Source organism: Phaseolus vulgaris, chromosome 4 (assembly GCF_000499845.2).
Source record: "Phaseolus vulgaris cultivar G19833 chromosome 4, P. vulgaris v2.0, whole genome shotgun sequence".
Lineage (NCBI taxonomy): Eukaryota > Viridiplantae > Streptophyta > Magnoliopsida > Fabales > Fabaceae > Phaseolus > Phaseolus vulgaris.
The window spans coordinates 47,920,940-47,948,345 of NC_023756.2; the positions used below are offsets into that span (position 1 = coordinate 47,920,940).

General features: G+C 33.8%; 6 protein-coding genes across 6 annotated transcripts; 1 reads left to right on the forward strand and 5 right to left on the reverse strand.

Annotated features, from left to right (window-relative positions):
• Positions 1-2,427: 2,427 nt before the first annotated feature.
• On the reverse strand, positions 2,428-3,981 carry LOC137838190 (PRA1 family protein F2-like). Its single transcript, XM_068647442.1, has one exon. The coding sequence runs from the start codon at positions 3,238-3,240 to the stop codon at positions 2,635-2,637; it is 606 nt and encodes a 201-aa protein (XP_068503543.1). The 5' UTR covers positions 3,241-3,981; the 3' UTR covers positions 2,428-2,634.
• Positions 3,982-4,092: 111 nt separating this feature from the next.
• Positions 4,093-8,541, reverse strand: LOC137838189 (thioredoxin-like 2, chloroplastic). The gene is made up of 4 exons (XM_068647441.1): positions 8,199-8,541; positions 6,569-6,748; positions 5,265-5,429; positions 4,093-4,477 (listed from the first exon to the last, which is right to left on the reverse strand). Exons 1-4 carry the CDS (start codon positions 8,376-8,378, stop codon positions 4,346-4,348), a joined length of 657 nt encoding a protein of 218 aa, XP_068503542.1. The 5' UTR covers positions 8,379-8,541; the 3' UTR covers positions 4,093-4,345.
• A 2,429-nt stretch (positions 8,542-10,970) lies between these two features.
• LOC137838191 (uncharacterized) lies at positions 10,971-12,847 on the reverse strand. Its single transcript, XM_068647443.1, is given in 3 exon segments — positions 10,971-11,155; positions 11,227-11,591; positions 11,594-12,847. Coding segments are annotated over 2 exon segments (1,344 nt in total). The 5' UTR covers positions 12,597-12,847; the 3' UTR covers positions 10,971-11,155; positions 11,227-11,250.
• Positions 12,848-13,071: 224 nt separating this feature from the next.
• On the forward strand, positions 13,072-16,334 carry LOC137838192 (protein OSB2, chloroplastic-like). Its single transcript, XM_068647444.1, has 8 exons — positions 13,072-13,864; positions 13,937-14,081; positions 14,154-14,220; positions 14,820-14,972; positions 15,085-15,188; positions 15,288-15,435; positions 15,733-15,800; positions 15,904-16,334. Exons 1-8 carry the CDS (start codon positions 13,638-13,640, stop codon positions 16,051-16,053), a joined length of 1,062 nt encoding a protein of 353 aa, XP_068503545.1. The 5' UTR covers positions 13,072-13,637; the 3' UTR covers positions 16,054-16,334.
• A 337-nt stretch (positions 16,335-16,671) lies between these two features.
• LOC137838193 (phospholipase A2-alpha) lies at positions 16,672-19,114 on the reverse strand. Its single transcript, XM_068647445.1, has 4 exons — positions 18,783-19,114; positions 18,632-18,674; positions 18,384-18,509; positions 16,672-17,150 (listed from the first exon to the last, which is right to left on the reverse strand). The coding sequence occupies exons 1-4, from the start codon at positions 18,912-18,914 to the stop codon at positions 16,975-16,977; spliced, it is 477 nt and encodes a 158-aa protein (XP_068503546.1). The 5' UTR covers positions 18,915-19,114; the 3' UTR covers positions 16,672-16,974.
• A 3,436-nt stretch (positions 19,115-22,550) lies between these two features.
• LOC137838195 (sodium transporter HKT1-like) lies at positions 22,551-25,900 on the reverse strand. The gene is made up of 3 exons (XM_068647446.1): positions 24,644-25,900; positions 23,036-23,245; positions 22,551-22,951 (listed from the first exon to the last, which is right to left on the reverse strand). Exons 1-3 carry the CDS (start codon positions 25,792-25,794, stop codon positions 22,753-22,755), a joined length of 1,560 nt encoding a protein of 519 aa, XP_068503547.1. The 5' UTR covers positions 25,795-25,900; the 3' UTR covers positions 22,551-22,752.
• Between the last annotated feature and the right edge of the window lie 1,506 nt (positions 25,901-27,406).

Sequence of the window (27,406 nt, forward strand, 5' to 3'; positions counted from 1 at the left end):
CAGGGCCGAAAGGAAGGTTCGTTTGTGTGTGAAACTGTTTGATTTTTTTCGTGGGTTAATACTCATCCGTTTGACCTGAAATTTGTCGCGTTTATTCCCAAATTCAGTGCAGATTCTTTTGTGTTATTTCAGGAAAAAAGTATTTCTGGAGAATTTTTCAAAAAATTTACGCAAAAATCAAGGCTATCCTCTACGAAAATTTATGATATTTCGCACTACTTTATGCAATTTTATTATGCTTCCCTCTTGCTTTGAAAATTCCGAAAAAAATCACAAAAGTACTTTCTTTTGTTATTTTCACCCAGCTAAGGAGGCACGTCCTTAAAAAAAATCACAAACAGGAGATATTGGGAAGAAAAGCAAGGATGTTGTGATTTCGAAAAACCGGTTTTGTTCACCCTCGGTATCTGACTTACTGCGCTTTATTCCTTGGGTCTTTTGGTCTGAATTTTTTCGGAGACATTCGTCATTGTGTGTGTTGAGTTTTAGCTGAGATTTGAGACCAAAATTCAGCCCACAAGATTTGCAATATTTTTTTTTCATCAAGGTCAGGGTTCAAAGGTTCGTTTGTGTGTGAAGCTGTTTGGCTTTTTTCCTAGTTTAATAGTCAGTTGTTTGACGTGAAATATGTCACGTTTTGTCCCAAATTCAGTCGAGATTCTTACTTGTGATTTTGACAAAAAATTATTTCGGGAGAATTTTTCAGAAAATTTGTGCAAAACCAAGGCTATCCTCTACGAAAATTTCTGGAAATTCGCCCTACTTTCTGCAATTTTATTCTGCCTCCGTCTTGTGTTGAAAAATTCCGAAAAAATCACACAAGTACTTTCATATGTTGTTTGCACTCAGCTAAGGAGGCACGTCCATAAACAAATAACAAAAAACAGATATAGAAGAGAAAAGCCAGGACGTTTTGATTTTGGAAAACCAGTTTTGTTAACCCTCGGTCTTGAACTTACTACGCCTTATTCCTTGGATCTTTTGGTCTGCAATTTTTCCCATACATTCGTCATTGTGTGTGTTGAGTTTTGGATGAGATTTGAGCCCCAAATTAAAAACCACAAGATTTGCAATAATTTTTTATTCATCACTGCCAAGGTTGAAAGGAAGGTTCCATTGTGTGTAAAACTGTTTGGCTTTTTTCCTAAGAGAATACTCATTTGTTTGACGTGTAATCTGTCGCGTTTTGTCCCAAATTTAGTCGAGATTCTTACGTGGGATTTTGACAAAAAATTATTTAGGGAGATTTTTTCAAAAAATATGTGCAACACCAAGAAAAAATTTCAAATTTTGCCCTACTTTCTGCAATTTTCTTCTGGCTCCGTCTTGCATTGAATAATTCCGAAAATAATCACACAAGTACATTCATATGTTGTGTGCACCCAGCTAAGGAGGCACGTCTATAAACAAATCACAAATAGAAGATATAGGGAAGAAAAGGCATGACGTTGTGATTTCGGAAAACCGATTTATTTCACCCTCGGTCTGGGACTTACTACGCTTTATTCCTTAGGTCTTTTGGTCTGAAATTTTTACTAGACATTCGTCATTATGTGTTGAGTTTTGGCTGAGATTTGAGTCCCAACTTCGACCCACAAGATTTGTAATAAATTTTTTATTCATCACTGTCAAGGTTGAAAGGAAGGTTTGTTTGTGAAACTGTTTGACTTTTTTACTAGGTGAATACTCATCCGTTTAACGTGAAATCTGTCACATTTTGTCCCAAATTCAGTCAAGATTCCTATATTGAATTTGGGACAAACAAAAATTGATTTTGGAAAAAAATTTCAAAAATTTTGTGCAAACAAAGGCTATCATGTTTTTTTCTTAGTACCCATTCAAAGTTTCAGCTTCAACTCTGAGCCTATGGTTGATGTTACGTTTTTGGACCAACATTGATTCAAGAAACCAGGAGGAGGAAAGCAGAGTAGAACACGTTGAGTTTATCTACTCACTGATTATTTGATTTAAAATTGTGGTCTCGGTTACAATTTTGTCGTAATTATTAATGTTGTGAGAAATTGTGGAAGACTTTGGAATTATGGTTAAAAACAAAATAATAGTTATAATATATAAACCTCCCTTATTATCAAACACTTCACAGTCATTATTATTTCTGTTCTTATTACATTATACAATTTATCATTCATATGCTTTTTCGTTTTTCTCTATGTATTAAAAAGAATTTAGTGAGTGCAAAAGCTTTTCCCTTATCTGTGACGTAGATTGAGTCGGAAAAAGAGAGAATATAAATGAAGTAATTGTGATGAAGATAAGTGTTTGTGAATCATGGCTTATCCAACTACAAGACTATGTGCAATGGTGGTGTTGACTGACTTCAGAAAATACAGAAATGACTTGGTTCAATATTCACAACTCTTGTTTTACCCGCAACAAAGGCAAATAATATTCTGAACTCAGCACATGTCACAATAAACTGCATTACATTGGATTAAGATAGCTTCTGATCTAGTGAAATGAGTAAAAGATAATACAATTTGGATGAACAATGTATTGAATAATTTTGAATCAAGAAGGGAAGTGACAAGGAATATAAATGACCCTTTACAACCTCATGATTCTAAATGAATTGTGGCAATAGCATGCATCTGTATAGGGAGAATGAACATGGTTCTAAGGCGAAGTAAAAGAAGAGGAAACAGGTTGTCTAAGAGGGACTTTGACAATATCTCTAAGACTCTTTACAACCCCCACCTCTTCATCCATGGTAAACAGATCCTCTGTTTCCCTCATCACAGCATGGACCAAGTCAAGCACTAAGGCAACACACATACCTACTATCACATTGTAGGTTACACTCGTTAGTACAAGCAAACCAATGGTTATCAACAGTAGAAAGATAACCACCAACCTCTCATCGATCTCAAACCTCAAAACCATCAAAGGGGTGTCTCTTAGGAAATACAAGTACAGCCACGCAATCATCATAACAACTAGTATGATCAAAGAAACTGGGTGTTCTAGTAAGCTAAGGAAAAGCACAAACAATATGATGATAACGTAGTTGGCACGAAAATGTCTGGCATTTGTGTTGATTCTTTGGATTGAACCGTAGAAGGAAGATGGAAGTTTGAGATGAGAAGGTTGGAGCATTTCTTTCCATGGTCTTGTTGTGCCTAGACCCGTTTGAATGCGTTCTTTGGCCTTTGAAGCGAAAACTGAGTGTGGATTTGATGAAGCCTCTGGTGCCTCTTGTGAGATTGTTCCGTATGTGTTCATATTTTTGTGTGTTTAGTGAGAAGGTGGGAGAGGGAACGCAATTTGGCGGATCTTAGGAAACAACCATTGGTGGTTCAACTAAGGAATCAGACAGCGACATAACAAACCCACATGTTGTGGATCTCTTCGCTTTTCTAGGACAAGCTCTCATCACACATGATACACTCAAATCAAAGCACTATTTTTCTTTTTCTAATTGGAAATTCAAAATTCATGATAAATAAATATTTTTACTTTACAATGAACAATTTAGATTTCTATATAAGGTTATTAAAAAAAGGAAATTTAATGCAAGAGAAAATTAAAAGGAATAAATAGTAAAAAAAAGATCAGATGTACATATCAAAATGAAGGGAAGTAATAGAGAGGGTTGAGAGATATATTTTATGTTGAGAGACATTTAAATTGCTAATATAAATCGTAGTCCACATGTATGACTTATCTAATTATAGAATAAAAAATTAATTGTAAAATGAAATTACACCATCTAAAAAAGAAAACCCAAAAAAAAACGTGTATACCAAAAAATTTTATTTCCCAGATTTATTTTTTATAGATACTGCCGTGATTTAAATTCACCATAAACCAAAGTTTATTAAACTATCTCAATCAAATGCCGATACATCAAATAATGTGAAAGTTATATATAAATTCGCAAACCTGATCAACTTAATAAGACTACTCAATCCAACAGTTAGATTAATGAAATTCAAAATTAATAAAAAATATTGAGTAGAATGAGTTAGGCAAAACTTACCCTGGTGAGAAGTACATCATTTCCCTGACTCAAATATTTTGAAAAGGCACACATTAAAAGTTAAATTAATTTAAATATTCTTCAGGCAAGCCAGATTTAGCAAAAGAATTAAATCATAACATTTAATTTCACAGAAGTTTTGAAGTAGTCGATTACATGAGCTAATGAATGGTCAAGAATGAGACAGAACAAAGAATTCTGGTTGGCATCCTTGTAAAACCAAAAAGTATAGTAAATATACAGAGTACATATATGATAAGTTTCTCTGGACTACAACCTTCTTTGGGGTTTCCCTTTGTGAGACAGCTTATAATACAAATGCGTGAATACAAGATAAAACTACTATGCTTACACGGATTCTGCAGGTCTATCCTTGGCAACAGAGGAAGGTTCAGCAAGCAGATCGCCAATGCCCAAAGGTGGACCGATGCTGCATCGTGCCGTGTTATGTATCTGGATGGCATCCTTTATTTTTTGAAACTGTAATTTACAAAAGAACCATTAACTGATTAAGAAATTAAAAGATTTGGTTCCCAGTGTTCTGTATAAAATTAGGTTCTATCCACTATTCTAAGCTTGTAAATCCATCATCATCATCATCATATATTTGCTTTGCCAGGCAAGTCTTAACCTTAATGAGAAAAACAGATAAGTGATGGTGTTTCTATGTACTTGATTATCCTTTTTTTCCTATGCAAATAGGCATTATTATGAACATCATCCAGCGGTCAGCTATTGCTGTACAATTTAGCTGAGGTCTTTATGCAAATGGTATAGGATGTTAAAAGGGAAACTGCATTGGAATCATCAATATTAAAAAACATTTTTCATCGGTTTTATGCACCTTAGCTTTCTTTCCTCTAGGTTATGTAGCAATAATAATGCTTGGCAAAATAAGAACGTTGTTCAGTTTGTGAAAATAGTTTCTATTTTAATGAACAATTGCAGAAAGATAATCATTTTTTACTTTGTTTCTTGTTCCAAATACTTACACAGGAAATAGCTAGTGAGACTAATGAGGAGTCTATTTTCATTGTTTCTTATATAATCCTTGAAAATAGGAAAGAGGTAAAAAAATAAGATAATTTTCTAATTATCTACCAACACATCAGATAGCAAGAAAATATTTCTCAAACAAAATATGTCCTGAGTTTCAGTATAAACATTCTTGGGCAAAGAATAGGCACGAATCAGCAACTGCTGCTGCTCATCTACTTAAATTGAAGCCAGAAATGCTAAGCATAACTAACTAAATTGTAAGAATTACCTTGGCAAGTGAACATGAAAATGATTCAAGTTGCCCCTCAGCTCCACGATAAAAGTGGAAGAAAGGAAGTACTTTAACATTCAGCCTTTTACACATTGGCTTATTCTCATCAAAATTTACTTTGAGAAAAAGAATTTCAGGGTTTTCTTCAGCTGTTCTGCACAGCTGCCAAATCCACAACAAGATTCAGGATAAGTGTGATATAATTTCAGCAGCATGCAAAAAAAAATAAAAAATCACAAGTATCTTCCCAACTTAGTTCTGGCTGTGAAGATGATAAAACAGAACATACACTGCATGAATACTTTATTTTTTGGATCTGGAGGCATACAAACAGTGAATTCCTTTGTTTTATAGGAAAAAGACGACCATCAAAATTGAATAAAAAAGGAGAAATGTTTCTCTCAATTCCCAGAACCAAGCCAAAGCAAGGGGGCCTAAATTTGTCTGAAAAGTCTTACCCTCCTCCCTGCCCCTATCTCATTCCCTCTCTATAACGAAGTTCTCATCAGCACCACCCTCCAAATCAATATCTAACTCCCTCCTCTTCTTACACATTCCGAGAAAATCGTAATGTGTATATTAAAGAGGAATGTGATGGAAAAAAATGAGCTCAACTATCTACTTGCATTATAGCTGATGAACTTTTCTTACAAGGAAGGGAAGGCTTCTGACATATAGCAGAATTACCGAGGAGCATATAACATGAAAACGCAAATGGAATTCAGAGACTAGGTTTTAAGGAAACAGAATACCCACAGAACATAATGTTGACCTGCAGATCAGTACCAGTCCTCGAACCAAGTATAACATGTTATTCAAGTTAGCCACATTTGACACATAACCATCCCTTTACATAACTGTTATTAATCCTCATATAAAAGGAGTTTTCTTTCTAAAAAGGAATTTAATATGTGGCCACTAACAATATCTGATTCAAATTAAGAAATATGGTTTGAAGGTATGGGGTGTAGACTGCAGACAGTATCTCAACTCTAGCATAGCCTCTTTCAAATCATCACATAGACAGGACCAGCATGGCATAGACAGGAAGGCAACCATCCATATATCAGTACATTCATAACAATTCAGACCAATGTCAATATCTACTAATTAAGACACCAGCCCATACTCAATATGGTATTTGATTGACCATGCATATCAGATCACTGATAATTTTACATATTGTTTAATTTTGAACATGTTATCAACAAAGTACAGTTGAGGCATGAGCTTTTGCAGGAAATAAAAAATCCTCCAAAAAGTATAAGAATGAAAGGGTGAAAGTCAAGAAGCAAGAGGACCTTGGGGAATAATGCTCGGCAAGAAGCACACCAAGTTCCATAAAATTCAACAATAACAAGTCTATCTCCAGCTTGACTCAGAGCAGTAAGAAATTCTTGCGTGGAGTGAATATCAATCATATTTGGTGCATTCTTTTCCCACCATTTTGGCTGACCAGTGTCAGCAACAGTTGCACATACCTGAAGGGAAATGAGAAAAAAATCAAACAAAAGGCTGAAAAAAACACATTATACCTCAGTAATCCATAAAATTGAATAACAGTCGAGACATAGTAAAAGCAAAGTATAGTCATAGGTTTACTCAGACTTCCTTCTGCACTGTTTTCAAAATAATTAACTCATTCACATATAAACTGTATCAATAAATGCCAAAGGAAAAAATATCCTAGCATTGATTCACATCAGTAAATGAAACATTCTAAAGTTCCTAAGTTGTCTCAGACAGTCTAGTTAGTGAGAACATCTAAGTAGAATGGAATGGACCAAACACAAACTCGCAATGGAAAATTGTTAATACCAATAGTAAACAACAAATAGCAGCGGCAGATGAGCATCGACCACTATATTTTACAGATGTCCAAAGATAAAATTAGAATAAATGTCAGAAAGAACCTACTTCTAAAGACAATGTCGGACGCAGTCACAGAGTCTAAATAAATAGCACTCAATTGATTGTGCAACCCTGACCGAGGAAGCAACTAAGGCTGTTAAGTTCATCTAACTACATAACACATTGGTGATCACCGCAAACTAATAGCATCATCGCATTGAGAGAGACACAACATTCTAAAATGGCAAACAGTCCTGAGCAAAGTTCTTTCTTGACCTGTTACTATTATGAACAAAAAAGAGAGTACTGCATAGCACTGAGAAGTTTTCCATTTATGTAAGAATGTCTGCTTCTAAGCAGCAAATATCGAAATCAGCAGACACACACTTCTAATAATGGGCGGGCAGGGGGGAAGGAATTCTACTCCTCCAATGGTAACAAAAAAATGGTTATTAAAGTAATTTATTTTAGCATGTTCTGAAAACGGGTTATAACTTATAAGGCAAACAAAACTAATGGGTATCCACTTTATGTTACTAAATACTATAACTGTTTTGTATGAGCAACAAAAGTAACAAGCATTTAGTAGAAATTCAATTAGTAAGCATGGCTAGACCTAGAAACTAGAAATCAATAACAGTGCCAATAGTAGTGTATTATAGTAGCAGGCAGATATGTGTGAGAGCCAAACTGTTCTGGCGTATATCAGCAACCTATGACCAAAATTAATGGAGCAAATAATGAAATTACCCTTTGAAAGATACATTACTGGTTACATTAACCCTGGCAAGATGAAAATTACCGCTACATGGTTTGAAATGGGTGAATTAGTCCATAAGTTAGGAGTAATTTGATTGATGAAATATATGCAATTGGGATAGTTGTGCGGCAATTTCCACCCTTTAAGCACAAACCTCTTTGGTTGAGTACAAAACAATAGTGATGGTAACAACAGTAAAGTATATTAACACAGGAATCGAAAAATGGAATGGGAGCGTAATTGGAGAACGTTAAGAAGAAGAGATGCAATAAAGTTAGTGAATGAGAATGAAGAGAATAAGAGAAGGGTTGAAAAGTGACCTTGAAAGAGAGGATGTGCTTTCTGGGCGCGGAGGCAAGAGTGGGAGGAGGCGGTGGTGCCGGAGAAGAATAGGCGAAAGGAGAGAAGAGGGTGTTGGAAGGCAAGGGGAGGGTGGTGAAGAGAGAGGAAGAGGAAGAGGATGATCGGAATTGCAATCGGAGAAGGTGAAGATGCGCCATTTTTACACGCTCTGAGAGTGAAGAGCGCTGCTACAACATCACATGAAGATGGTGATGATATGATATGATATGATATGATACCATACGATACGATATGATAGAAGAAGAGAAATCAATGGTCTTCCCACATTCATCATTTCTCATTTTCTATTTATTCCAATATAAATTTACTTCACTCTTTTCTCACTTTAATTAATTTTTATTTTTATTTTCAAATTCAACTTCTCAAATAAATATTATATCAATGTACATACAAAAATACTAATGTCATTTTCAGAATGTTATACGACAAATATGTATATACGTATTCACAGTGTAAATTAGTGTTATATTGTTATTCAGACAGAAATTATGATAACATGTTTGTTAATTTTTATAATAATTACTTTAAAAATCGTTAATAAGAATGTCTTATTGCTTTATTAAAAAAAATTAATTATTAAACTTTTTTTGGTTGAAGACTTCAACAGTTGATTACGATAATATATTTTGTTATTGTTAAAAAATTAGAAAAAAAAATGGAAACGATACTTAAAATAAATTTAGGTTTTATTCTATTGTCCAATATATCCTCTCTTTTTTAAGATCATAATTCTGTTTCCGAAAAAAATAAATTCTGACCTTTTTTTAATTCATAAAAAAACTATGAATTGAAAGGAAATATTTTGAGGAAAATTATTAGACAAGTAAAAAAATAGATAAATAAATATATTTAAAAAAATTGAATTTAGTGATATTCATAAATAAGAACAAATTGATGAAGAAAATAAATAATTATAAAAAATTAATGGATAGTATGTGATAGTCCAAACAAATTTTCAAAGTACTTATTATATAAATGTCAAACTTATTTATATTCATAAACATTAATATCATACGCATAAATTATAAAAAGAATAAAAAGAATAAAAAGATGTTACTTAAAATTTTATTTTCATGCATTTTTTTATTCCCTTTCCATCATGATCTCAAAATTATTTTTTCCAATTTATCAACATTTTATTTTATCATATATATTATACACAATTCAATAAATCTCTTTTATTCACCTAAACAAATAAAATTTCCACCTTTTTGCCATCTTTTCTATTTTTGTTCTATTGTTTTTCTCCTAAACAATGAAAAATCCACTTTCGTTTTGATCAAATTGATTTTAATCTATTAAATGTGACTACAAAATGAGAAAAAAGATCATCTGCTTACATGGTAATCGAGTTATAAGCTATAATATATAATAAGTTTAACAATTTTTATAACAATTACTTTAAAAAATCACGCAAACAATATTTTGTGATTAAATGACAGTATAAAACTGCTGTAAATTGTTGGTTTACAACTATTAAACTCTTTGAATAAACAGATGTTCAAATTAGTGTCAATTACAAGTTCTACATAAAGACGTGTAGTATGTTATGTGAAAAATAGATGGAATACAAAACAAACATACACTAACTCGATGAAGCTTTTGGTTTAGCTTTTCATCAAATACTTTCTTGCAAGAATAATATTCATTCCAAAAACAAGGATTTTTTTTATCTAACAAAATAAATAAATAAATAAGAATCACTTAAGTTAATCCAATCCGAATATATATCAATTACTTCACTCAAAAAAGAAAGACTCAATAACCTGTTAAAACTTATCAACTCACCACCAACGAATGCACCTAAAAAAATAATACCAACAAATCTACCCACACAAACTAAAAATTATCATAAACTTTTGATCATAAGTAAACAAGACAGGAGAAGGCCTTCTTCTGGGGCCAGAGCCATCAGTGAGATACCACTTTGGAAGAGCTAGAATTTTAACCTTGTGTAAAAACCTACGGGCCGGGGACAGTCTCAGGTAGACAGTTTCTATGGGGCGTAGGCCTCCCCAAAGGTGACGGAGGCGTGCAAGGATTAAGACACCAATCAGAAAAAAAAAAACAAACAGAAGCAAAATTAGAAGCAAAATTAGAAGTAATCCAAAGTTAAGGATAACTTTAGGGTTTATCCTAATTGTTTATACTTTCTAGAAGTAGCTTCATCTAGCAGCAATGACTTGGCAATAATATTCTCACATGTAGGATTGAGTGAAACAGATTACCAATGGTAGAACACAAAAAGTAGCACTATTGATTCATTGAAGCAGACAGCCTTAGGTAGTTAATGAAGACATCCAAGACATTTTCCAAACTGAAATGGAAAGAGGAACAGAACAATCCAGTGACATGCCAAAGTTAACAAGGGAATCACTGTTTGGCATTTGGGGGCTGGGAGACATGTAAGACAACAACCAGTAGCCATTTGAAAAGTTGAAACACATAATTTATTACTGCTAAAAACAGAATGGCAGCAAAAGGTAGAGTAGAGGTAGGTGCTGTTATAGAACTCAACATCATCCAAAAGGGAATATTGCATGTGGATCCTAGTCAACATCCATTCACAGAACCTAATATTATAGTAATATATGTTGTTTGCGTGCTGTTCCTACAGGCTTCCCGCCATAACCGAATGTCAACAGTATTTATTAAATTGTAAAATGCATTTGCAATAGTGCAGACAATGTGTCGGTGGAATCATGAAATTAGGAGGACGCATCCACAGATAAGGAAAACTAAAGCAATTCAAACTAAAAATAGTTTAAACCATGGAAATAGTACATTATACACTGATTCTTTCTGCAACATCTCAACTCTACTACAAATCTCAATGAGTTTTATTTGGGACAAAGTTCCATAGGTGTTTTTGGTACTGTTCTGCAGTACAAAAATTAAGTTTCATCTCAACAACCTGCATAATAACTTTGCATTAAAGGTGAACATAGATTATCAATTCTGATTGTAAACCAACACCAAAAATACCTGTGTGACCACAATCTAGGTTTGTCAGGCAGCAGGCACAAGAACAGAATCAGGAAACGAAGCAGAGCCATTGTTAGGCGCACCCTTGATGTCAAGAATGGAAGTAACCATATTATAAATCTGAACATTCTCAAAGGAGGGTATCTTCCTCCCTCTGGGAAACCTAGGACCATGTCCGATAAAAATAGTCCTCATGGAGAAAAACGCATTGTCATAACCATGAGCACCGCCACATTCTTTCTTACCCGTTCGATTCCACTCCACCTTGAAACCCTCATCAGCCAAACCAACAATGGGCGTAATCCGATCGCTGTCAGAATAGTGAAGCCTCTCAGGTAAATGCTCCTTCAGATAAACCTTCAACCTCCCCCATTCTCAACCTTCCCAGAGCTCAACCCTTCGTTAATCTTAGCAACAACATACGCTGGATCAACAGAAGGAGGGGGGCGAATGGCAAGCAATGGGGTGTAGTACTGGACCCAATCTCGAGGAATCTGCACCCAAGGTGCTAAATCATTCAAAAATACAAGCTTTGTATCGCAAGTACCAACCATGCCATGGTCGCCGACCAAAACAACATGAACATCCTCGAAAACGCCTCTTTGTTCCAAGCCCTGGATGAGTCTCCCGAGCAGGGAGTCGATTCTGGCAACAGCGTCAGTGATCTCAGAAGCATCAGGTCCAACCTGGTGACCCTGATGATCAGGATCCTCGAAATAGAGAGTGATGAAAGAGGGAATCTGGTGAGGGGGTAAATCGAAGTAGCTCAAAACGGTGTCGACTCTGTCCTCGAAAGGGACAGAGCCATTGTAGGGTTGGCAGAAGGCCTCGGGGCAAGTCCAGGGGCCTTTGCGGACCTCGGAGCCCGGCCAGAAGTAGGTGGCGGCGGAGAGGCCGTTGAGGAGGACGGTCTCCCAGAGGGGCTGGCCGAGCCACCACTTGGGGTCGTGGTTGGACATGGAGAACTTTTCGTTGGTGATGGGGTCGTAGAAGACGTTGTTGACTATGCCGTGGTGGGGAGGGTAGAGGCCGGTGACGATGGAGTAGTGGTTGGGGAATGTGAGGGTGGGGAAGACGGGGATGAGGCCGGTCTCAGCCTCCGTGCCGTTCTGAATCAACCGGTGGATGTTGGGAGTGGGGGTTTTGAACTGGTATCCGAAACGGAAGCCGTCGGAGGAAATGAGGATGAGGACGGGGTGAGGGAGCGAGGAGGAGGAGACGGTGGCTGAGGAGAAGTACAGGGCCAGGACCATGGCAGCCACCAGCCACAAAGAAGCCACCACCATTATCGTCCCGTATCTCCATGCCGAAGGGTTCCTCGCTGACAGCAACGGAGTTCTCGAACCTTCTTCTTCTTCTTCTCCCCCCATCACTTTATCTTCTTGTTTTAATGTTTAAAACAACACTTTACAGAACATATTTTGAAATCAAAATGAAATTCAAATATATAACACTCCAATCATTCAACATACACAACTACCAACAAATATTTATATTAGAAGGTGGGGTCCTTCAAGATTGACTACTTCTGCAATCTTCATGGCCTCTAGAGAAAGTGATTTCCCATTTTCCTTTCACTAAAATGGGGTGGAATCTTGCAAGTTAGTTTATATAAGTGAGGGAGTGTGAAAAATTATCTTTGGTGTCTTATCAACTATTTATATTTATATCTTTGGGATGAGTCTTAGTTATTATAGGTCCATTCGTGGATCTAAGAGAGGGCTCAATTATGTTTAATCATGATGGCAGATTCTCTCCGTTTTAGATTGTATTTAATATACATAAAGAAAAAGACTAAAATATCCTTAATGAAATTAAAATTTGGTTTAGATAAAATGTGCATCCAACTCAATCGTTCACCCTTCATTTTTTCCGTGGTCATTTTGAGGCAGCCGTCCTTCCTAGTGGCTTTGTCTCCTTCTCCGGTGGTTTCGTTGTCGTCACGGTGCCTCAACGCTGCTTTCGAGTTCCGATGCTGCCACAGTCACGAGAAGAATAAGAATGGAGGTTTTTGGTTTACTCTTTGTTTAAGTTTTCAAGCTTCTACAACGCTGCCTCACAGTGCTGGGTTGGGTGTGGGTTAGGTGCACATTTTACCTAAACCCTAATTTTCATTTCATTAAGAGTATTTTGATATTTTCCTTTGTGTATATTGGGTGCGGTTCAAAATGCAAGGAGAATTGTCAATCATGATTTATCACTGATCTAACTTAATTATGAATAATAGATTAAGTTAGATTAAGAAAGTTATTAGTCTAGTTAGATGGTCATCCCAGTTCAATTAATATTTAAAATTTGAAAGTCTTAATTTTTTATATTTACAAAAGAAGTGGGAGAGGGAAGTGAAACCTAAAACAAATGTGTTAGTTTCATTCTTTCATAGTTTGATCGATTCCTACGTAGGAAGCCAAATGAAGTGTTCGGTTTCCCCTGTCACTCTTCTTCTCCGTTCCTACGCCACGCGCAGCTCCAAACCCACCCCACCGGAGATTCCTTTTCAGCCCAAACTGGCCAACGCCGTCAGCCTTATCGGTCAGCTCCTCACGCCCCTTCAGTTCCACCAATCTCCCGACGGCAACGCCTGGGCCGCCGCCGTCATCACGCGCCAGGAGTCCCCTTCTTCTTCATCTCTCCTCTCGTACGCTGCTCTCTCTGTTTCCTTTCTCTTGTTCTCTGCTCTTCCATTAACTACATTATCTCTCCATGTCAGGATTCCGCTTATATTCGAGGGTGATCTCGCTCATACTGCTAAATGCCATCTCAAAGCCAACGATTTCATCCACATTGCTGGAACTCTCACCACTCATCCTCATCCACCACACCCCCAACAACACCAACATCAAACCAATATGCAGGTACCTTTCTCTTTCTTATACTATCTTATCTTCTGTTACACTCCCACTTCTCATCTTCACTATCTACAATAGGTTATGGTGCAAACCCTCAACTTTGTTCAAGGACATCCCCAACTCACCAAAACACTTCCTTTCTCTCGTAAGTCTCCCATGGATATAATTTATGTATGCTCTAGCATTCATTATACTAATTTCGGACTCAATACTCTTGCCTTCATAATTTTATGTTTTTTTTTCATATTAAAAGCTAACTAAAGAAAGGTATGTCTATCAGCTATTTGAGAATTCTTTAATCAAATTAGTAAAAGAAAAATGTAATTGGATCCTTGATCCTGCAATTTTTTTGTAATTGAGGTAGTTGGACAGCGAAATGATTAAAATATGATGATTTCTGATGATGGTTTTAGAAGCCCTATGAACCAAATTAATTTTTTTTACAAGATCATGGACCTGATTACAATTTTTTTATTTGGAGAGTCTGATTTAAAGTTTCTAAATAGTTCCAGGGCCTGCTGATTAATTTAGCCAACAGGAAATTTTAGTTGAAGGAGGGATAAGATATGCTCCTAAACAGAACGAGAAAAGAACCCGTGAGAGCAAGTTAGTGTGAGGATGATAGCTAGTATTCATGATATTAGATGAAAGTGAAATTTTTGTTACAATGTGTGGTGTGGTTTTAGCAATGACTTCCGTGAACTTAATATTTCTTTTGGACATGTTCTGTTTCTATCTTATTAGAAAGTGAGGAGCATGACATCAATCCATCAGGGAAGAATATCCATGCCAAGCAGAGTGAGGATTTGAATATCAATAGCTCAACTCCCAAATGGGTCCAAGAGAAATTAGAGTTAGTGACAATTGATCAGAAACCTGAACCAAAACACCCAATATGTAAGTATATACGCATTTAGTATGTCTCTTGACCCTCTTCTACTTTATATGTAATTGGCTAATTGGATAGTTTGAACATTCCAATAATTTGCAATTTGGTTTATTTTAACAGCCATTGCAAAGAAAAACCCAGATTCTTCAATGAGTTCTTGGATAGACCTTCTAGATAATCCAAAGCAGTGGTTTGATTTCCGTGACAGCAAACAAAATGGATTGGTAGGGAACTAGTGATCAATGACTTGACTTGATGTATCTTTCGCTCTTTTGTCTAATATATTTGGAGGATCCTTTTATCCCTTAATCTACTTAGTACAGGTAAATCCAAAGTACCCTGATTTCAAGCGCAAGGATGGCACAGGTTCCCTCTGGCTTAACACTGCTACAACATGGGTTTTACCCAAACTGAAAGGGCTTGAATTTGATGTTCCGGTTGTTAAATGCAAAAATGCAAAGGATGGTAAAGGTTTGTGTAGATAGCTTCTCTTGATCATAAAAGCCTTCCTTGCATCATAGTCATAATTGAAATGCACGAGAATTGGTGCAAACAGATTTTTGGTCTGAGTGGGTTCACTTCTAATTCAAAACAAATTAATGTTTTGGTTTTTGTAGCTTGGAGATGTTCTCCATTTTTATGTTTGCCCAATGTCTCGTGTTTGTTTTGGCCCTGCAACTTATGATTCCTCATGTCGTACATCCATTTTTCTTTCCATTTCTGTTTGGTCATCATATTTTGTTTACGCATGTCTCAACCTGGTTTTAGGTGGTGAGGTGTCCTGGAATGATTTGGTGCAAAATCCGGCTAAATGGTGGGATAATAGATTAGATAAGGTAATCCATTTTCTGAATTGTCCTTGTGTTCTTAAATCTCTACAAATTTATATCGCTTTATTAGATTTTGTGCATTGAGTTAATAATTCATTTTGATCATCAGAGGAATGAAAAAGCTCCTGACTTCAAGCACAAAGATACTGGTGAAGGACTGTGGCTTGATTCTTCACCAAGCTGGGTGTTAGCAAAATTGCCACCTGTGAAACCTAAACAAATTGTAGAAACTGACAGGAAATCGACACTGGTTTCGTAAGCTATGGAGAGAAAAGCAGAGAATGGAGTCACTTACTAAGTTGGATTTATCTTTTGTTTATGAGTTTTACTTCCATGTAATTAACTTTTTCCTTACTAAAGTTCTGTTTTAGTGACACCTTTATAAACTTAATATTCCAACCGATAGCTTACTCGGCATTTGACTTGGAGTCTCTGCTACCAGGCAGATATATTATTTGCTTCTGATATTGAAGTAAAATTTTGTATTGCCCCGTCTAGTAATTATTATACACTAATACAAAATTACTTGTGTTATTCAAATACGTGTATAGCTGTTTTGCTTTACTGTGCATCGAATGAACATTTAATCTACTTTAACTTTCTTGGGAAACCAAATAAACGCTTGGGAAGCTATTGTTCGAAATTATAGTAACTTTTTGCTGAACATGAACTCCCGTGGATAAAATCTTTGACAAACAAGTGTTTTATCCTCTATTATTATGATGGACACAATCACCAAACAAACAAAACTGTAGAAAAGAAAGTTTGCTTATGAATTTTGATGTACAAATTTACTTTTCAAGATGGAGTTGGCTTATCCATGATTACCTTTATTTGTTTATAGTTTATATAGATGAAAATAGTAGCCATTCAGAACTTTAAAGGGAATCTTTCCAAATCCGAAGCTAATTCCATCACAAGGAAAACAGAAGAAACAAAAAAAATGTGTTTGCAGTAGTGTACAATTGTAAGAGGTGGGGTATCACAAGAATGACTAAACATACTTTACCTAATAAGAAGAGTGTGCGAAAAGAGTACATTGGTTGTGAACAAATAAAATAAAGCATTGAAGTTTGATTAATTTGGTAAGAGAGCAACTAAAACAATAGGAAGAATGAGAAAATATCTATTCTTTCCTGAGACTTGACATGACAGACAGAGAGACAGATACCATTACTCTCTAAGGCTTGTGGAGAATCCCTCCAGCCAATAAAGCAGCTTCCATCACAACATGTATTACTTCAATAACATCATCCACATTGCACGTGTTTCCTTTGAATGTAGGAGCCCTCGAGTTCTTGAAGTTATTCATACAATTTATCAATGCTTGGCTGCACGCTTGGCTTAGGTAGTCATCTGCACACCACCATCATTAATCAATTACCATTTCTCCCATTCAGCTCTGCCTAGATCCACAAACCAAGTTCTACAACTCTATAATAGTTGCTTTTGACGTGATTTTACACCAAGTGTGAATCTAGGATGGAAAACCAACCCACTTAGTTAAAAGTCTACAAGATTTCAGTATTGGACAAAATAGTTGTTCAATAAACTTTTTTGTGGGGTACAAAGTTCACTGTTAGTTATTATCACTTACATGTCCTCTTATGCATTTTGAGGGTAGGAGAAGGGATGCAATGAGGGTCATCTTCATAATCAAGCCAACTAAGTTGGTTAAGGAAGCTCTCTTACAAACTTACAGTAGTAGAAATAGAATCAGTTATCCAAAAAAGTAAATAGATGAAAGATCACGATTAGTTTCTATTTATGTCCATCAGTTTCATGGCATTTACTGGACTCATTAGTATACTCATCAAAAGCAATTAAGTAAAGAATCCCTATCAACTTTCATCTTTATTTCATTTTAATTGAAGACTTTAGAAAGAATTCCTTGGGTTAGCATGCTTTTGAACATTGGTTTGTACAATAATGAGATGCATATTTTGCCTTTTCTTCTAATATAGTGTTTGGTCCAGCTCTGTTTCTGCTTTTTCTTCTAAATGAGTGAAACTTTGATAGTTAATTTCCATAAAAAAATGTACTTTTTGGGATATAAGTTCATTGGAAAAAAGCTATTTTACTTTTAAGAGCTATTTTAAAGTTGTGTTTAACCCACTTCCTCCTTTGAGAAAAAGAGAAGCTAAGCAAGAAGCTAGACTACACACTAGCTAACTCCCTCTCTCAATTCTCACCCTTGTCCATCCTAAGGATTTTCTAAGCCATGTGCTTGCAACAGCAAGTGCACTGACCGATTCAATTTCCTGCCACATCTATTTCAATAGTTCATTACCATTAGAGCTAATTTAGTACAGATTCAGTTATGTGTTCTATACAAAAACTGGTACAAAATAAGTAATCATGGATCATTCAAAACTGAGTTTTAAGATAATACCGAACCTATCAAAATAAAGACAAACACAGTACAAAAAAGGACTGAATTGAAGATCTACTCTGTGAAGGGACATGATGATTCCACTCAAAAAGAGTCAGATCCAATAGATTCTGAAACTGGAAGTATTCAAGCAAATCTTGCTCAAATGCAAGCTATAATGTAAGATGTATCAATTAAGAAGAAATTAGAGAACTCACTGTTTTTGGCTTGCACACATTGATCATGCTTCATACAACAAGCATCAAGGCCATCACAAGGTCTTTCACCGGGACAGCCACTATACAAAAGTCCACAGTATTTGCCATATCTCAGTAATGGAGGCACTGCCATACCAAACCCAAAGTGTTGTTATTGGCTCCCATGGCATAGTAAACAAATTAAACCTTAACCCAATCAGCTAAATCTCCAAACTAAGAAGAAAAATAGCATAGAATTAGTCGTGTACCTGAGCAGAAACTTGACTCACATTGTCTACTGCACTCTTTGCTCTGCAGATGAATAGTAAAAAAAGAGATAATTAGGAAAAGTACTAGCTGTATATGTGAGTTTAAGGCTTAACTAATTTGTTTGGTGTAAAAATGAAGCAAGATGATTACCACAGAGACAGCTACTCCAGTGGTTTCAGCTCCTATGTTGAGGGCATAGCCAGGAGTGGTTAACAAGTTAAAGGAAAAAGTAGAATAAAAGAGGAGAAGAACATAGTTGGTGAGTGAGGAGGTTGGAACCATGTTTTGCAGAATAAGGGGAAAAAGTGAGCTTACTTTTAAGTTTGGGAAACTTGGTTTTGCTTAAAGGCTCTGATTTATAGGATGAAAAGGTGAGTTGGATTTGAGAACAAAGTTTTCAACACATGGCAGGTACAATGACAGTCACAGCCACAGGCACAGCTAGAGAGAAAGAGTGAAGGGTAGGTGATTTGTTTTGTAGTGTCTCGTGACTCTATTGTTTGCATTATATTAATTTTCACTATTTCTTAGCCTCTTTAGCTGCACACAAACTTTAATGAATTCCCATTATGCAATTTTCACACCACAGAAGTGTCTCAGCATATTATGATATTGCAGATAAAAGACACTAACAAGTTTAAAATCTTAAATTAGTAAGAAGAAAACAAACCCTTATCCGGTGGAGGCTGCTTTCACTCTCTCTCTCTCTCTCAACTCGTGAACTAATTTCTCATTACTTCCAACCTATTTCTCCATTCAGGGCCAAACAACCATTACTGTTACCATCACTTCAATACTCTAATAAATTACTTTTCGTATCTTTTAAATTCTGTTTTACTTTATTTAAGGAAAAAATTCTACCTCACTTTATGGAAAACTTTTAAAGAATAACATTAAAAACTAAACAATCTAGAGGGGCATTGTTTTTCTTTAAGACCACGTTTGGCAAAAATAAATTACTTTACATAATGTAAGAAACCCATAAGTGATTCTTTCTACCACATCCGATTTGGACACTCTACCAACTTTTCGTGCATTCTCGTAATTGGTTTATACGTTCTACAAAATTCAAACATGCATGCAAGAGACAAGTTACCTAAAAATATTTAAGGATGTGATGGCTATAAATTTAATTAAAGTGTATTAACACTATAAATACATGTATCAGTCGAGTCCGGACGACAGTTGGACGTATCAGCATTCAATTATAGTCAACCAATACGACCAAAATGATTAAGTCTAACAGAAGATTAATAAGACCAAACATGATTTAGCATTAAGCAATAAATTTTTAATTATGATCCAAAATTCTAGTCTGACCTAATAACAAAGTGTTCATGATAATCATATAAATAGTCACACATTTCGAGAAGAAGGTAAGTCGTCATCATACATTATTTACACCGAACATCGACTACCGAGATCTTACTTAAATGTCGTAGTGTCTTTTAAAGATGAATTTGGAGTTTACAAGAATAAGGAGGAGAAGAGAAAAAAAAGAATTGTGAAGTTGTTACGAGAAAAGAGGAGGTAGAAAAAAACCAACCAACCAAAGTAGAAAACAATCGTTCTCTTAATCTGAACTCCGTTAGAGTAGAATACTAATTTGTTATATATAATTAACAGAATAAACAGATATATTGTTGAAAATTAAACTCATTCAGGATAGTCTTCCCAACAATCTTTCATTTTCCTGCAATTTGGCCCTTCATTCAATTGTCGTTTTCCAGACGAGTTGTTTACATCATACACATATATGCATGATGCACCCAAATACAAATATATGTTTATTACCCACACATAACCAAGTTGAGCAAAAGACAAAAAGAATCCATGTGAAAAGAATTAATATATTTTTTGGTAAGGAAAAAATGGGCTATTGGGGTTATGATACGATGAAAGTTACTTTTTTACACTACTATCTTCTTTTGTTATTAGAAATTATATTCAAATGTACAATTAATGAAAATACTGCCAACTCAACTTCATCATCCTTGATTACCATTTTTTTCTCACCATTCCACCATTTGCATCAACCCATTTCAGAACAAGAAATAAAATACTTTCTTTAATATTTGCAAGGTTTCACTATTAAACCATGTCAAGGAATAGACACTAGTCATTTTCTTTTTTCATGTTTCATAAATATTTGTACAAAAAAAATTAAAGTTCAGATTTTTTTTTTCTGTAGAATTGCTCAAATCGAAAAATTTGGATCTAATAATTCTCGAGCTACAAATAAAGACTTTGGACAATTTCTAATTCAAAAATCTTAATTAAAAATTTGAGTTGTCGGTTGTGCGATCGAATTCAATAGTAAAAAATATAGGATGAACTGATTATTTTAACTTGTTAATCAGTTTAGACTCAACTCGTGTAGGCTAAGTACAAACTAATTATTTAAAACTTGACAGTTTGTATATCTTAAAATTTATTTTCAATTCCTAAAAATAACACACAATCAAGTTAGTCAATCATAACATAATTTTTCCACTCTACATATAACTCTTTCTTCCGTAGTCAGAACAGAGTTATTGGAAAAGCTAATCAAAATAATTCAATTGTTTTCTTTTATGATTAGTGAAATTTTATTAAGATACATTTGTATCTATAATTTTTTTCAAAATAATTTTTCTTATGTGTGATGGTCCGTCAACCCTTATACAAAGTGGATCAACGAAATTAGCCTGTATTTCTTATGCGGAACAAGCCGTATAAAGGATGGGTCAACCATATTATCATTTCTAACTTTTTCCTTGTATGTTATTCATCTCATTCACCTCTCCTTAGTTTGACTCTATACTTAAATTTCTTACATTTTCACCTCCTAAAATTTATATTCAAAATTATATAGAACTATAGTTTCAAAATATATGAACGTTGATTATGTAAGTTCAAAAAACATTGGTTACAACTAAATATGAAAAGGTAAAAATATTTAATTATGTTTTTTATAAGTAAAAAAAATAAAATAAATGTGAAGCATTTTAAATATGTACTTATGTCACATTTTGAAATAATATATTTGTTTGGGTTTTGGTAGTTTGAAAATCAATAGAAGTAATGCATGGAAAATAGTACTAACTTAACATTGTAATTCATCATAAGAAGGCGACATGACAACCAATTCTCTATAAAATAAGTTGAACATAGACAAGTTCGACAATGTATTGAAAAAGCCCACTGATTGGTAAATTTTGATATTTATTATGTTAATGTGGTTACTATGAAAATTCCTCTAATATTTTCATTTATTTATTATTTATTATCGATAAAAAAAATAATATATCTGACTTCTATTTTATAAATTGTAATTTTTGGAGAAGGAAACAAATACTTCCTTTGAAATTTAATTTTTTATAAACTGAATATGAATATTTACAAAAAAATATTTATAAATAAATACATTACACAAATTAAAATTTATTCGAGACATAACAAATTAAAAAAATAAATAAAAAAGTGTTGAAATCAATTATAAAAAAGTAAAATAAATTATTATAATGAAATTGTTGAAAAGTTTATAGTCAAGGTCATCTAATATAATAAACATTATATTAAAAAACAGCAAGTACTATATGATACATTAAAAAGTTTTCAACATCTATGGAATGTCCAAACACAGGATCTCGTTTTGGATTTATATTATTCAGAGGTAAATAAATTCATCACTAATAATTTTTTTTATTGTGTATATTTTTAATTTTGGTGATGAATTTATTAATTTCTGTTAATCTTATTTGTTATTGTAAGGAACCAATAATTGAAGGCACTGGGGTGAAATGGCCTATGATATGATGATTGAATCATTATCTATAATGGAGTCGTTGGCGAGGTGGATGACACTGAAAACAACTACAAAATGCAATGGAGTCACTCACCAGTCATTGAAAAAGGATCAACTATGCAGAAAGATGCTTGAAAAAGAGAGTAGAATCTTTGTTAAGATAAAGAAATTCTTATGTTCTGGAATAAGATCCATTTGATAATTGGAGACACCATAATCATTTTTCATGTTCTCGGGCTTTCTGATGGAACAAGTTCTAACTATAGCCATACATGCAGTGTAGGTGTTTGAGGAAAAGTTAGTAGTGTTGATATGGTTGCAGAAAGGGTGGTGTTAGGAGAGGTGCCATGCTTTGCCACCTTTCATGTTGAATTTCTTGAGCCTCCCAAAGAACATGACCAAGATAAGGATGAACTTTCCACCATTGCTCCATCTACCTGAAAATCCAACCCATGAATCTTTGCACATACCATCGTCTTTCAACTGTCTTTCGCAGCTGTATCCCATTGAGAACCCCACGTTCCCATAAGCACTGCACATGTTTTTTACAACATTTACTTAACACAGTTTCATTGATTCAACATATTGCAGAAAGAGAGAAAAGAGGGCTCCTTGCCTGATGACTTCTAGAGTGATGTTGAGGACATTGAAGTTGAGGGGATCCTCTTTCAAGCTTTTTCTCTCAGTGATGCAGACCAGAATAATGAATATGGCCAAGTAAGAGAGTTGGGATAATACAACACACTCCACTGGGCTTTTTCTGTTTCTCTTCACATCATTTTCCTCTTCTCTTACAGGTAAAAATGTAGTGTATGGTGGAAGGTACCTGTTACATCCATGGAATCACATCAAATAATAGTATCTCCACTGAAGTGTTTGGTTGAGTGCATTTTTAACAGGTGTTATGTTCATCTCTGGATATATAGTTACTTGATTCTCATACTCACTTTACCAAATTAAAATCAACCAAGTTTCTTGGATCTCTTCACAAAGATATGTTCTAATATATATACATGTGTTTGCTGCGAATGATATTTTAGAATTCCTTTTCTGAGCAATCAAATCAATACACATATATTCCAGTTCCATTTGTAAGTGGGTGTGGTAGTAAAGAATATATGCAAACACACTCACTCATTGAAAAGAAATGGAATATTTGGTCAAAGAAGCATTGGAATGTTCATTTGACAAAAATGCAACAAGCACAAGGATACGAGAGACCACCATCAAAACTCAAACCTTCAAATGTACTATAAACTACTGCAACAATGCAAAAAAAATATATAAGTGTTGTTTTCAACCTAATTTATTTTTACATTATTAACGATTTCTTAAAAATAACTATTATAAAACATTAAAAATTTATTTTATAACAATTCAAAATTAAAAATATATAAAAAAACATTTGCTCTCTAATTATATTTCAACTAATTTTTATAATAAAATAATATCCAAAATATTATATTCTTTAGTTCCATTGCACGCCTTGCTAATACCTTGGTGGAAATTCTAGCTGGTGATCACAAAATTTTGTTGCACGTCCTATCATGCAAAATAATTAATGTCAACTATACGAAGTGCTAAATGCATTAGAAATATGAATTCATGATTATTATAATAGAATAATAAAAAAATAGTATATATATATATATATAATATGCGACACCAAACACAATGATTTAATAAAAGGAAAAATATTATTTGATACATTTTTTTATCAACAGATTCATTTTATTATAAAATAACAAAAATAAATATAAATAAAATATTATAATAAAATAATAATTTATAAAATTGTAATTTTACGATAATTTTTAATACAATAGTGAGATTTTGTTGACAAAATGTAACATCTTGTGTTGCTAGTAATTTCTTAAATAAGCTTCTAATAGTAGCATTTACATAAATTAATTTAAAAAAAAATAAGTATTGAAAAGAATACTTCACACATTTTCATAACCTTTTAAGTTCTCACTTCTCCCTATTTTGTAAAAACTATTGTGAGAATAATATATATATATATATATATATATATATATATATATATATTTTGTCGTTTTTGAAATGAATATTCTTTAATGGAAAATGATGGATGGACACTAGCTAAAATTAAGACTTGGAAAAAGATTTAAAAGAAAGATGATAATATATAAAAAGTAAGCATAAAAGGTGTTAAGTTTTGTTAGAAACTGATCTTTGGAATTAAGAGAGATTAGTGACTTACATCATGAGAATGAAGAGCACCAACATGGCTGAAGAGAGTGAAGAGAGATCGAAGACAGATTCACCACTGTGTCTCGCATTCGTAACTTGGAACAACGACCCCACCACTTTCTCATAAACATTCAAACCCTCCATGCTTTTGTTCTTCCACTCCATCGCCCAAAACATCACAAACTGTATCACATTCAAACACAAAACAGTAGCAACAAGGAGCCAGCAGTGAACAGCAGAGAGCATATGATCATACCCCACGTCTTTGAAATTCTTCAGCAGGTACGAGAATTCTTCTCTTCTGCTAACCTTTCTCAGACCCATTATCACAAGCCTCAAACATGGTGGATAAAGGGTGTTACCTAGAAGTATGTGTGGGAGTACGAGGAGGAGAAGCCCCGAATTCTTCTTGAAAACCATCATGTTCTCGTTGGTGGGGACAAAACCACAACTTGCAAAAGTGGAAACTATGGTAAACAAAGAAAATGTTGCAACCTTAATGTCTTTGTTTTTCAGTACTTGTGTTGCACTTGGTACCAAGCTCATGTACAAAGACACCAAACTGAAGCCAACAAGTTGAACCACAACAAGGTAACCTAAGACTACAAAAATCAGATAAGTTAGACAGTTATACTTAAGTCTTTCACTGTCCTTAAAGGGAACCATGGTGCCCTTTGGAAGGTTAAGGTTGTGGTTTTCAGATTCTGAGTGAGGAATAATAGAGATTAAACCAAGCTCAACATGTTTGGCATGAATTTGAGGCTTCTCTGTGGATGAAAAAGGAGTGCTCCTAACTCTGTTTGGAACACTCTGAGTGAATTTGTACCTGGCAAATAGAAGGTCAAGCATGGAAGTGAAAACTTCCCCGCCAAGAAACATGAGAAGGGTGAGGAGAAGGAGTTGAGAATTGGAGAAAACCTCCATTTCAACAGCCACCATGCTGGAAACAGTGGAAGCAGAAACAGAGGTGTAAAAGAGGTCAAAGTCCTTTGGTTTAAGGGTGGTTCTTGGGTTTGAGAGCTTGAGAGCAAGGTAACCAAGCAGAGAAAGTATCCAGAAATAAGAGAGTTGAATGAAGAAAGGGTGGGCATTGAAGGCTAGAAAGAGGACCAAGAATCTGAGTTTTTTTTTAGTGAAGTTGAGAAAGTTGGTCATCATCATTGTATTTAGTTGAAGGATTTTGGTGTGGATTTGCCTTCAATGGAAGCTATTTTATAGCGCGACCAAACATCTCTTCATGTGGCTCTCGTTGCCTCACTGTAACCATGTATTAGGTTGCGCAAACAACAACCATATACACATGCATCAATATTCATTAAAATTAAAATATATATATATAGCTAACTATACAGTTTAACTAAAGATATAAATTAAAAAATATTAAAAATGTCTAGAACAATATTTACATTTTTTTTATCACGAAAAGAATGGTAAATATTGAGGAAGGTGTTATATTATTTACTGTTCAAATAATAATTAATAGTGAAAATTGCACATTAAATATTTTTTTTTACTTATCATATTATGTAATATATAGACACTGACATAGATACTGATACATGAACACGGAGAGAAAATACGTATAATCTCTTAAATGCTTTATATATTATATAATTATGAATTATATAAATTGATAATAAAAATGTATATATACAAGTATATTTTAGATTTTTTTAGCAATAAGTTTGACTTTTTAAAAAGTTAATATATTTTTTTTATATTGTGTTGTAACTGTTAAAAATGTTAGAAATTTAACAAATATTTTTCTAATTTAACAAATTTGTTAAATTATTTAACAAATAATTTAACAAATGTCAGAAAGTTAATATAATTTTATCGCAGTTTAAATTATTTATTATAGATAATATATATAATTAAGTTTGATGGTAAAAAATAAATATTTTAATTGCAATACACTAATTAAAATATAAGCATGTACTTATGTGTATTTATATAACAATCCCTTAAATCTATCTCAATAATATTAGATTTTGACTTTTAACAATCCAACATTAATGTGAGAAGATAGGTATGGTATGGATGGTAATTAGTTGGCAACTGGGCATGATTTGATTTGCTAAACTATTTATTTTATTTTATATATTTATAAATTATTAAAGTAAAAATAAAAAACTTTATAATTTAAATAATTACAATTTGTATATTATATTGTTTGAAGAATATACAATATTACTGTAATTTAAACTATCAACTTGCTTGCACCGATGGGAAGTAAAAAGAAATTCAATCATAAAAATATAAATGAGTTGTTGAAACTTTCACAGTTTAATTCTCTAAATTAAAAATTTTCAACTATAATAATGAATAATAATGAAACTAATAAGAATTAGCATAACTAAGATGTGAATGTCAAGTTGCATTATGTAACATAAATTTTTTATTTAAAATAATAAAACTAATAAAGTAAAAATTACAAATAATTTTTTTTTTTTAAAAGGAGTAGAAGAAATGCTGTGAGTTAATATTGGAAATATATAATCCAATCAAATTCTAAATAATTTGATACATAATTATAATCAACTTCAAAGCTTACTAATGTCTGGTTGGAATGTGATTTTGCTTTGATTTGTGTTGCGTTTACTGCTAGGACAAATGTTCCTTGGATGCTTCGTAATCGATGGAATGTTTGTCTTAATTACTGTGGAAAAATTAAGTTTACGGTTACTCATATTTTTCGGAAAGGAAATGCGTGTGCTGATAAGTTGGCTAATTTAGGATTTTTTCATAAAGAACATTTTCTTTGGTATAATAG

What these genes read in the sequence shown, in the direction of transcription:
- LOC137838190 (XM_068647442.1), bottom strand. Translation starts at nt 3,240, where the DNA reads ATGAACACATACGGAACAATCTCACAAGAGGCACCAGAGGCTTCATCA.
- LOC137838189 (XM_068647441.1), bottom strand. Translation starts at nt 8,378, where the DNA reads ATGGCGCATCTTCACCTTCTCCGATTGCAATTCCGATCATCCTCTTCC. An exon ending in AGCACATCCTCTCTTTCAAG is followed by an intron (nt 6,749 to 8,198) that starts GTCACTTTTCAA and finishes ATTTCCCTTCAG; the next exon opens with GTATGTGCAACTGTTGCTGA. An exon ending in TTTCATGTTCACTTGCCAAG is followed by an intron (nt 4,478 to 5,264) that starts GTAATTCTTACA and finishes TGTAAATTACAG; the next exon opens with TTTCAAAAAATAAAGGATGC.
- LOC137838192 (XM_068647444.1), top strand. Translation starts at nt 13,638, where the DNA reads ATGAAGTGTTCGGTTTCCCCTGTCACTCTTCTTCTCCGTTCCTACGCC. An exon ending in CAAAACACTTCCTTTCTCTC is followed by an intron (nt 14,221 to 14,819) that starts GTAAGTCTCCCA and finishes CTATCTTATTAG; the next exon opens with AAAGTGAGGAGCATGACATC. An exon ending in GGGATAATAGATTAGATAAG is followed by an intron (nt 15,801 to 15,903) that starts GTAATCCATTTT and finishes TTTGATCATCAG; the next exon opens with AGGAATGAAAAAGCTCCTGA.
- LOC137838193 (XM_068647445.1), bottom strand. Translation starts at nt 18,914, where the DNA reads ATGGTTCCAACCTCCTCACTCACCAACTATGTTCTTCTCCTCTTTTAT. An exon ending in CTGGAGTAGCTGTCTCTGTG is followed by an intron (nt 18,675 to 18,782) that starts GTAATCATCTTG and finishes ATTCATCTGCAG; the next exon opens with AGCAAAGAGTGCAGTAGACA. An exon ending in TGAGTCAAGTTTCTGCTCAG is followed by an intron (nt 18,510 to 18,631) that starts GTACACGACTAA and finishes TTGGTATGGCAG; the next exon opens with TGCCTCCATTACTGAGATAT.
- LOC137838195 (XM_068647446.1), bottom strand. Translation starts at nt 25,794, where the DNA reads ATGATGATGACCAACTTTCTCAACTTCACTAAAAAAAAACTCAGATTC. An exon ending in GTGCTCTTCATTCTCATGAT is followed by an intron (nt 23,246 to 24,643) that starts GTAAGTCACTAA and finishes TGGATGTAACAG; the next exon opens with GTACCTTCCACCATACACTA. An exon ending in ATCACTCTAGAAGTCATCAG is followed by an intron (nt 22,952 to 23,035) that starts GCAAGGAGCCCT and finishes AAACATGTGCAG; the next exon opens with TGCTTATGGGAACGTGGGGT.